The sequence below is a fragment of the Salvelinus alpinus genome, chromosome 18, assembly GCF_045679555.1.
Source record: "Salvelinus alpinus chromosome 18, SLU_Salpinus.1, whole genome shotgun sequence".
In the NCBI taxonomy this organism is placed as follows: domain Eukaryota; kingdom Metazoa; phylum Chordata; class Actinopteri; order Salmoniformes; family Salmonidae; genus Salvelinus; species Salvelinus alpinus.
The window spans coordinates 10,706,246-10,717,867 of record NC_092103.1 but is presented as its reverse complement, the minus strand read 5'-3'; the positions used below and the strand labels follow the sequence as shown (position 1 = coordinate 10,717,867).

The 11,622-nt window shown below is 44.9% G+C and overlaps 1 protein-coding gene across 3 annotated transcripts in view; it reads left to right on the top strand.

Annotated features, from left to right (window-relative positions):
• The window catches only part of LOC139543735 (A disintegrin and metalloproteinase with thrombospondin motifs 6-like), an 89,527-nt gene that overhangs the window by 53,006 nt on the left and 24,899 nt on the right, over positions 1-11,622 (top strand). For all 3 annotated transcript variants that reach the window (XM_071350101.1, XM_071350100.1, XM_071350099.1), the window contains exons 15-16: positions 7,847-7,949; positions 9,799-9,932. In XM_071350101.1, coding sequence (XP_071206202.1) covers positions 7,847-7,949; positions 9,799-9,932 — 237 coding nt within the window. The remainder of the gene's footprint in view (positions 1-7,846; positions 7,950-9,798; positions 9,933-11,622) is intronic.

The following is an 11,622-nucleotide window of genomic DNA, read 5'->3' as shown; positions in this document are numbered from 1 at the left end:
CACAGCCCGTCCTTCTCTCACCTCAGGATTTACGGTATTACCAGTTTAATACACAAGTAGGTGCCAAAAAAAAAACGCCAAAAAATAAACATTGGGAGTCTATTACCAGAATGCTAACAAAACAAGTAATAGTGAATTTGCATGGACGTTGCTAGCGAAATATGCTAACGAGTGCAAATGAAAATAAATGAATTGCAATCCAGCTCATAAAGTTATACATAGGTAGGAGCTACCGAATGTCTTTTTTGGTGAGTTTGGAATGTGAACGAGAGACATTGTGCAAATGAACAATGTTTTGACGGATGCAGTACTCCAGTACTCCAGTACTGGCTCTGTGAACTGTGGAGTCTGGAGTTGCTAGGGCAACCGGCCTGCCTGCTCTGCTGGGAGAATAGGGGGGAGGAGCAAACGGACTGAGAACGGAGAGGAGAAAAAACGCAAGGAAATCTAGATAGCAGTTGCAGCTGTACAAATAACTAATCCAAAGGGCTTTGCCTTCTCAAACATGGCAAAGTTCAAACATAATATGCTGCCCCGTCACCGTATTAATTCAGCCACTTACTTAGATAGCAAGTTAAACTAAGGGTCTTGTTAATAACGCATAATTCTGCGTTTTTCACGCAGGTCGGAAAAGATAAAACTCCTAAAAAATATCTTGTGGGGTTTTGTAAACACAAATCTAAAATGCTTCTTTTTGTAATTTCTGCTCGGCATCAGACTAATATTGTGCGTCAGTTGCACTTCTAAACTCGGATGAGAATTCACGAAGGGACATTTATATCTGCAGACAGGGCTCCGACTGATGTGTAACCTATTTTCTCCGATACTTTTCTTGGTGTAGCCAGACTACTTTTCTCAGGTAAAATGCAAGAGAAACTTTAAGCTAAACATTAAGACATGTAGCTGGCTACTTTCTGACAGGCCTAAACATTAGAAATATGATGGCCATGCATCTTTTTTTAATAAAATATATCTTGCTTTTTCATTGTAAGCTCATTTACTTGTGCAGCTGTCAGCCAAATAAAATAATAATTATTTTATTTTATTTAACCTTTATTTAACTAGGCAAGTCAGTTAAGACCAACTTCTTATTTACAATGACGGCCTACCCCGGCCAAACCCGAACCCGGACGACGCTGGGCCAATTGTGCGCTGCCCACTTCTGCTGTCATCTCATGAAAATGAAGCTATTTCATGTCGAATGTGTTGCACTAATGTATTTTCTGGAAAGGAAAACTATAGTTGCCTGCCCTTGATCACTCTATTAAAGGGAAAAATAACACTGTTGACTTTCAGTAGAAAACGCGACCCCTGTCAATACACAGTTGGACTCACCTGCTCCCGCTTTCTCCTGTTGTGCTATTTACAAACTAACATGTGACTGTGCTGGGGAACTAAGCAAGCTTTATATAATGTGACAGGTGAAATATGAACGCGATCTGCTTTATCTCCTAACGCATTGCACAAGTTGACTGCAGGTATATACTTCAAATATAGCTACAAATATTAAAATGTATAGGAACAACTTCAAATAAATATTTTCAACGGTATTGACGGAATTGAAAAATCCTTCCCTGGCTATTTCCAAATATGCCGGTATACGGTATATACGGGTATACCACCCAAGCCGACTACCAATAGGTGCCCTTCTTTGTGAGGCATTGCAAACCTCCCTGGTCTTTAAGGTTGAATATGTGTTTGAAATTCACCGCTCGATTGATGGACCTGACAGATAATTGTATGTGTGGGGGGTAGGGCTTTGGCGGTCACAACATTTTGTCAGCCGGTGATTGTCAAACAAATAACTGTCGGTCTCACGGTAATTGACCGTGAATTACCATAAACACATGTAGCATCTCCATTTTCATGCCAGGTAGGCTATACTCTTGTTGTAAAGAAAAGCAATGTGCTTAATATGAGTAATGTTCAGAAATAAATATAGTAGGCCTAGTCTATAGAAAGCTGATGGGATCTTCCTCTTTTTAGTGGAAGCCATCACTCTGTTTTCGCACGCAATTGCATAGCCTATAGAAACGTTGCGCAACACGAGCTCATGGGCTCTCATGAAGTGTTTGGTTAGATTTGCGAAAACATTTGCATTGATGTCAGACTAACTAGAGGGACAATAGAGTGCTGAGTACCAGGCAGTTAGCAAGTTTGGTGGGCTAATGACCTTCAGCAGCATCAGAGCTTGGAGAAGCCTAAGTACCATGACTAAACAGTTACCGGTGTGGCGATAATACGGTCACCGTAACAGCTCTATGTGGGGTACAGAGATGAGGTAGTCCTTCAAAAATCCTGGTGAACACTATGCAACTTAATATGTGACTTGTTAAGCAAATTTTTACTCCTGAACTTACTTAGGCTTGCCATATCAAATGGGTTGAATACTTCTTGAAACGTTTGTGGTCATATGCACATCCTTAAAAACATAGGCGCTGGGCTAATGAAGAACACTAGGAAAGACCAGGAAGGCCTGCACACTGTTAAAGCTCCCAATTCACCGCTTTATGACAACGTTTCAATCCGAAACCTGACGCAGATCCGTTGGGTGAATTGGGAGCTGTAACAGTGTGCGGGCCTTCCTGTTCTTTACTTGAATACTTATTGACTCGTACCTTTCAGCTTTTCATTTGTAATTCATGTGTAAACATTTGTAAAAATATAATTCCACTTTGACATTATGGGGGTATTGTGTGTAGGCAAGTGACACAAAATCTCAAATGAATCCATTTTAATTTCTATCTGTAACACAACAACATTTGGAAAAGGTTAAGAGGTGTGAATACTTTGTGAAAGCCCTGTATCTCTTGTAATGTACCCACACTGTTCCCACAGCCTAATGAAATGATCTGGGATCCTTTTAAGAACTCAGAAAGACTGTTTTGTCAATATCCTTGCAACCGTCCAAGGAACGTTTTGTGCACACTGATTTTGTGCAAACATTATCTGAATGTCATCACAACTGGACAGTTTTTGCTTTTTTGGGAACATATCTTTTGTGATGTCCCCACAATGTTCCCACCATACTGTTCCCACAACCTAATGAAACATTTTGAGAACCTTTAAAGGACAGACAAAAATTTGTTCTAGGAATGATCTTGTAATATCTGGTAAATGTTTCTTGTACCCTAAAATAAACATGGTAGAATCATCCACACAACTGCACCGTTTTTTTGGGAACATATCTTTTGTGATGACCCCACAGTGTTCCCACCAGACTGTTACCACAACCTAATGCAACATTCTGGAAACCTTTAAAGAACTAACTAAATGTCTTCTGGAAACGTTCTTGCAACATCAGGTTTTATACAAACACTGTATAATCATCAGCACAACTGGAACGTGTTTGTGTTCTCAGAACATTTACCGCAACCAACGAATGTTCTTGGAACTTGCACAGAACCAATTTTGGTTTGCTGGGAAAACATTACTGGTGCATTGTGTTATTACATTACTTGGAAACCTAGTTATAACTTTTAGGGAATGTTCTGTTGTGGCTGCTACAGATGTTGTGCACACCATTTTAGTGAATGTTAGGAGAATTCTTTTAAATGTTTGGTTTTGGGATGTTATCATCCTAATGTTAGATAAAACCCTATTTAGAACTTAATGGGAATCTTAACTAATGTTCTGGGAATGTTCCCGGTTTGTTGGGATCCCTCTATTTTTAAGGTTGCTAGGAGGAAGAAGATTCTAAGAAGGCTTGTCCTCCTGTAAAGGGTTAAGTTGTTTGTTCCCTTTCGGAAGAGCAAAGTAAACCTCAGCCATTCACTAAAGGCAATTACCTGCCTCTCTGACTCTGTCAAGGTACTGAATGGAGTATCACTGACTTTGATTGATGGGAGATTTAACGCACGAGTGGTTTTGGGATAACAGAGAGCACTGAGGATGCTAGCTTGGTGAAAACAATGGTCAATTAAATGCTTTTGTCCTGGTGAATTTAGGTTTTGTTTGTGTTGAAACAACGTTTGAATGTCCCAGTAAGATCTTATTGTTACACACAACGCAATGCAAAATGTTCCTTTAAATTCTATGAAAGTTAATTCAAATACCTTACTTTAGTCCTAAAAAATACTTTGAACAAATATTGTGTATGGCTGCAAACTCAACCCCCCCAGCACCCCACTCCTAACTATTTCAAGGTGGGCCTTTTTTTCTGAAGCTGAAAATTGAGCCAGTTAGGAGGCTTGTGGATACTCAACCACAAATCTTAAAAATAACAGTTGAGAGCAAGCATCGAACGTTTACTTTGGAAAACAAACATCGTCCCAGACCACCGTTTCATTGCCCCGACCGTAGTGCGTCCACAGAGCTCCTACACACTCACTCACACACACACACACACACACACACACACACACACACACACACACACACACACACACACACACACACACACACACACACACACACACACACACACACACACACACACACACAAAAACACATATCGTAATTTCAGAGAGAGCAGAGAGTGTAGAGCGAGTCTGGCGTTGACAGCTCTGGCCTGGACATGAAGCATTGTAGTAATGAAGGTCAAACACTGGGAGTGTGCGTGTAAATGAATTAAGTCATAACATACAGACACGCTAGACTAACCCCACGGCTATCAGAGGAGATTGCTAGCCGCTAGCCATGGGGTCTGAGCTAAAGGCTAATCTCCCCCACAGCACTGACCGGCGTGGTGTGTATGTGAGTGTGTGTGTGTTATGACTTAATTCATTTACACACACACACTCCCAGCCCCCCCCCATGGCCTGCGGTTCCTGCCCTGGTCATTGTTCCCTGCTGAGCAGAGGTCAGCGCTCAATTGTTCTCTCTTTCACAACAATGAGATAATGCTGACTCCCTCCCTCCCTGGCACTGTCCCCTGTAGCCAGTTAATCCACCAGGACTGTGTTAGGGATAATCAACATGTCACCTCTAAATGTCATCTGTGCATGTGCACTATTAAAATGTCACCTCTTAATGGGAAGCAGAACAACAATGGAGGGAGGGAGGCCTGTTGGGAGTTCCTCTGTAGTGGCTGACACAGACATTGTGTTAAGTAGAGTGGCTGGAGAAGACGCTGGTTACGATAGGACCGATTGAGAGGGTTGGATCCATACCTTACAGTTCCTTATAGTTCCCGGTGCATAGCGGGAAAAACTCACTCTTGGAGAAGAAGAAAAAAACTCAAGCACACTGGCCGTGTTTGATGTAGGCTCTCGCTGTCTAAGCGCTGTCTCGACCAACATCACACAAATGATTCAATCACTAATCTTACCCTAGTACCCTATTTCACTCTGTCTTTTCTCACCAGAGCTGCATGATGGAACTGACTGGGGATTGGCCCTTACTTCAATAGTAATGAAAGTCAGTCACCCTTTCCTTCAGCTGGGTTCAGGCCTGTAGTGCGTGTGTGCCTGCGTGTTTGTGTGTTCAGGCCTGTTTATCCTGCTCTACTTTCAGCCTGTGAAATACAGTATATAGCTTTGACCTGAGCTCACTGAGAGTCTTTATTTGTCCTGAGGGAAAGTGCTGTTGGCCCTCGCACACGCACATGCACACACGCATACATGGACATTTGAGTTATTTAGCAGACGTTCTATTCCAGAGCGACTTACAATTAGCTAGCGTTGTTACCTTCAAGTAAGTCTCTGTTTTGCTAGGGTGTTGTGGAAGGGGATGGCGGATGGGCATCTGCCTCTGATTCCAAAGGTTGCAAGTTTGAATCCAGCGATAGAAAGTTGTTTTGACATTGAGTTTTGTTGCCTATCCCAAACCTTAACCCTTTACCTTAACCATTCAGAGTTAACGCCTAAACTTAACCTTAAACACACATTTGACATTTGCAACAACTTTGAAATGTGAGTCTTGAGAAACATGGATTAACGTCTAAATCTGACGCGAGACTGTGAGAGTTAGTTGTTTAAGATGGCTAGGTGAGACCGCGACACATCACAATCGGAACAAGTACATTTTCCCTCAGTGAAGTCGCTATGTTCTTCTCTCGGCAAAGTCAGTGGTGGTAGGAAAAAACAAGCGCATTTTAAAATATTTGAGTTACATTTTGGGGTTGGGGGGGGCATGGGATTTATTTACAATACTCTTTAAAGAGGTAGTGTTTCAGACGTTTTTGGAAGATGGGTAGGGACGCCGCTGTCCTGACGTTAGGGGGAAGCTGGTTCCACCATTGGGATGCCAGGACAGAGAAGCGCTTTGACTGGGCTAAGCTGGACCTGCCAGGTAGGATGCAATCCAGAGCCTGAGACCTCCAGCCCTGAGAGGGTGGAGAGGAGGATCTGATGGTTCACGGTGTCGAAGATCTAGGAGGAGGAGAACAGAGGAGAGAGAGTCAGCTTCGGGAGAGCGGAGAGCCTCCGTGACAAAGCTTGAGTGGTTAGGGTCAAGAAGATCGCTCTGAGAGAGATAACGAGAGACTTGGTCAGAGACCGCACGCTCAACTGTTTTGGAAAGAAAAGAAACAAGGGATACCGTCTGTAGTTTTTGCCGTCAGAAGGGTCGAATGTTGGTTTCTTGAGGAGGGGAACCACTGGCCATCTTGAAGTCAGAGGGGATTCAGCCAGTGGTCAGGGATAAGTTGATGAGGGAAGTGAGGACTGGGAGAAGGTCTCCAGAGATTGGAGAGCCTTCCAAGGCACAGAACACCAACCCAAGCCCCAGCACTGGCCCCGGCCCTGGCCCCAGTACCTGTCCCAGTCCTAGCTCCAGCCTCATCTCTAATGCTAGCCCCAGCACCTTACCCCCGCCGAAGTCTAGTCTGAACCAAACAGTGTCGATCTGGCCCAGCCCCCAGTCAAGACCAGCCCAGCTCCAGCCCTAACCCCAGCCCTAATGACATCCCCAGCCCTAATCCCATCTCCAGCCCTAACCCCATCCCTAACTCCAACCCCAGCCCTAACCCCATCCCCAGGCCTAACCCCAGCCACAGCACAGCCCCAGCCCTAACCCCATCCCCAGCCCTAACCCCATCCCCAGGCCTAACCCCAGCCACAGCACAGCCCCAGCCCTAATCCCAGCCCTAACCCCATCCCCAGCCCTAACCCTAGCCCCAGCACAGCCCCAGGCCTAACCACAGCCCCAGGCCTAACCCCAGCCCTAACCCCATCCCCAGCCCTAACCCTAGCCCCAGCACAGCCCCAGGCCTAACCCCAGCCCTAACCCCATCCCCAGCCCTAACCCCATCCCCAGCACAGCCCCAGCCCTAACCCCATCCCCATCCCCAGTCTCAACACCATTCCCAGCCCTAACCCCATCCCCAGCCCTAACCCCATCCCCAGCCCTAACCCCATCCCCAGCACAGCCCCAGCCCTAACCCCATCCCCATCCCCAGCCCTAACCCCATCCCCAGCCCTAACCCTAGCCCCAGCACAGCCCCAGGCCTAACCCCAGCCCTAACCCCATCCCCAGCCCTAACCCCATCCCCAGCACAGCCCCAGCCCTAACCCCATCCCCATCCCCAGTCTCAACACCATTCCCAGCCCTAACCCCATCCACAGCCCTAACCCCATCCCCAGCCCTAACCCCAGCCCCAGCACAGCCCTAGTCTAGTCTGTACCAGACAGGGCCGACCCAGCGGAGATGTTTCTAATTACCCACTCAAATAAGTGTTCTATTATCCATCACAAATCACCAGGGGAAACAAAGCAGTTGTTCCAAACACAAAACATATTGTTCTCTGCATGAGAGAAATAATAACTTAACAGACGGTCTCAGGACAGAATAGAGCAGTTTTAGGAAAAAGTCTTTACAGACAATAGACTGTACTAAGGTCAGTTAAACTGGGCTTTGTTAACTACCCTGACATCTAATGTGTTGGTTTTGATTCGCGGTTTTCCAGGCATGTCCATCGGGATCCCGGGACTTCCGGGTGAAGCAGTGTGCCGACTTCGACAGCATGCCGTTCCGTGGGAAATACTACAACTGGAAGCCCTACACTGGAGGTGAGATCGGAATAATGCATTAATCCATCAATCGCTCCCGTCCATTCCGCTGTCTTTCTCGACCCGTTTGTAGTAGTTTGTTCGGCGCTTTGATACCTTTCATCATACAGTAGCTTCCCAGAGCCTGTGGTCCTCTCTGGCCCTCAGTGACAGTCTAAAGGCTTCTCTCTGTGACTGTGTTGTGTACACATCTAATACCAACAGTAGGCAGGACTGTTTGATAGGCCCAGAATTCCTGGGATTCCCACATTGTGTTTGATGGCCCTCTGGACAGCCATTCCAACTCTTTAGCCCTCAATGAAGACATGGGAGTGGGAATGTGGGAGGGGTGGGATTTGGGTCCATTGAGGCTTGAAATCTGGGTCATCACTATCTGGGCTATAATTGATGGATTGGTACCAGGACTTACTATTACCTTACAGATGTAGGTTCTTAATTTGATCCCTCTTTAGCTGCTGAGATGAGCTTCACGATTTACATAAATTCACTGAAAAACCGCACTTAATTATATTAACAGATTGCACTATTCATGCAGCCTAATTTTGTCCAGCTGATAGCCCAACCACCGATCAAGCAACATTATGTACTAAACTTTAAAATCCTCTTGCTGCAGGATTATTTTGCTGTGACAATACTGGTCAAATGAACAACCAATACCTGTATGTGTTCTCTAATTTTCACTAGAGATCGCAGTGGAAAGTTACTCACAAAGAAACACACACACACATGCACGCGCACACACACACACACACACACACACACACACACACACACACACACACACACACACACACACACACACACACACGCACACGCACGCACACAACTTATAAAGCACAGTCTAGTCCTACTCTCTCCCAGGCCGTCACGCTAAAAGTTGAAATCTGTTCTCACACAACTCCCATTAGTCAACGCTATGAGCTCCCTCTGTAGCTGGTACAAATCTATTGGACTGTCAGCCTACATGTGAAGATTGGAGAAAACCTCAGCGTGGATGTCACTGTGTGTGTGTGTGTGTGTGTGTGAGTGTCATGGCAGCACCAGCTATCTCTCCCAGTGTCAGTACTGAAGTGACGTCAGGCCCCAGGTCCAGGATCAGATCTAAGCATGACTAATAGAAGTCTTTATTACTATCAACAAACTCTAGAGGAGAGAAGAGAACAGGGCTGGCTCACAACTAGCACCACAAAAGGTTTTCTGTGATTGAAAAAAAAAAAAAATCTATATTGTAAACTGCATTATTTTCTTATAGATAGATGTATTTATAGTCATGTCACTCATCGTGGCACACATGATGGGTATGATGTGAATCAACTGTTATTTATAAACTGGGCTGTTCGAGTCCTGAATGCTGATTGGCTGACAGCCATGGTATATCAGACCGTATACCATGGGTATGACAAAACATGTATTTGTACTGCTCTAATTACATTGGTAACCATTTTATAATAGCAGTAAGGCACCTCGGGGGTTTGTGGTATATGGCCAATATACCACGGCTAAGGGCTGTGTCCAGGCACTCCGTGTTGCATCATGGGTGTAGGCACAGGTTACCAAAAGTCACTTTGTGAGAAATGTCTCTAAGTTTGAGGTCGATGTGGCTCAGTTGGCAAAGCATGGCACTTACAATGCCAAGGGTCATGCCACCCATGTGTAAAATGTACGCACGCATACTATTAGTCGCTTTGGGTAAAAGCGTCTGCTAAATGGCAGATATTATTATTATATATTAAGTTTGGTCTGATATCTCCCTACTGTATGTATAACTATGTGTAAATGAGTTGTCCCCTGCCCTGTGGAAGTTTGTCCAGTACGTTGAACCTTGAGACCTCTTTCCGGTGTGTTCCAGGTGGTGTGAAGCCGTGTGCTCTGAACTGTCTGGCGGAGGGATATAACTTCTACACCGAGCGCTCCCCGGCCGTCATCGATGGAACACGCTGCCAGGCCGACTCACTGGACATCTGCATCAATGGAGAGTGCAAGGTGAGAGAGAGAGATAGAGAGAGAGAGTGTGTGTGTGTGTGTGTGTGTGTGTGTGTGTGTGTGTGTGTGTGTGTGTGTGTGTGTGTGTGTGTGTGTGTGTGTGTGTGTGTGTGTGTGTGTGTGTGTGTGTGTCTGTTTGTCTGTCTTGAGTGTGGTAAGTGTTCTTGTGACGTAGTGCTGGTAATATTTAGGTTGTCGTTACTGTAAATTTCCCCAGATAAAAGTAGTGCTTCTGGTTCCCACGCTGTGACTCACCCCAGTCAAACAGACCCACGCTGCTTCCAGTCAGGACCCAGCCAGTAAGGTGCTGACTCCCCCATAGGAGAAACACTGTACCGCGGCTCTGACCCGATTACATTGTGATAGATAAGCTAATAAACTGGATGACTGTAACCTAATGTAATGATCCTGACCATGTGACCTGACCAGGAAACCCGACCCGACCAAAACTCAGCCTGCGACCCAGTTTGTACAGTTTATAGTCACAGTGTTTGTGTTCCTTCTTATCTCAAGGGACCTTGTTTATATGATACTTGACTGACTGGGAAAAAGTGACTGAGAGACAGCAAAGAAATAGCATTATCCAATATGGAACAATGTAGCGTTAGAACAAAACTTGGCGTTTCAGTCAGTTGGTTTTCATTGAGTGGCTGGCAGAGGTCTTAATCTAGACTCTTATCACAACTCAACAGGTCATGTCTGGGATTGTTTTGAAGTTCTCCTCAGGAAACTGGCTATCCAGATTAATGTGGAAGTTGAATTGAAAGACACTGTCATTTATTTCACCACTGGGCGTTTGTTGAAAACAAGGTTTGAATTTACATTCAAAATGAAAAAAGCTGAAAATAATGTGTTTAATAATGAGATCTGGCATCTACTGCTGTCTTTGTTCTGTGTGTGTACACTGTACAGTATGTGTACAATCGGGTTAGGGTGTGTGTGTGTGTGTGTGTGTGTTGGAGGTTTCTTCCCAGAAAGCACTGGGACATGTTCATTCCTAGTCACAGTCCAATGTGCCTTTTTATTTCAGCAGCAGTTGGCCTTCTAGAGTCTTCTAGAGTCTCTGACATGATGTGATTAATCTCTGGAACACCGTCTGCTTGGAGGCTGCTCGGAAAATACTCAAAATGCTTCATGTAGGCCTGTGCACGTGTTGGAGAAAGACAAAGGGAGAGAGAGAACAGAGAGAAAATGAAAGAGAGAAGAAACAGATAGGGATAGAGCAGAGAAATGTGGACGGAGAGAGAGAGAGAGAGAGAGAGAGAGAGAGAATGAGAGCGAGAACGGAGAAAATAGAGAGTGAGGGACAAAAGGGGGCGAGAGAGAGTGAATGCGAGGGATGTGTGAGAATACATTTATTTTTCTCTTCTGTCATTAACGTGACACCCGCTAATTCTCCCTATCACATTTTAGAGGAGTCTATACAACTATGAAATACTCACTTTACCGTAACTCTCTAAAAGAGACTGGCAGTTCAACGACTGTTCAACGACTGTTCAGTCTGACCCTCTCGTCCAACTGTCGTTCTACGGTTGTTAATCACTTACTATCCAATCATGAGTTAGCGTTTTAAATTGACGTAAAACTGCTGCTCCATGCAGCTTCCACAGACTTGAAGTCACTTCTTCAGCACTTTTCTTTATTACTATGGTATTACTATGGTATTACTATAGTATTATTAAACAGTGTC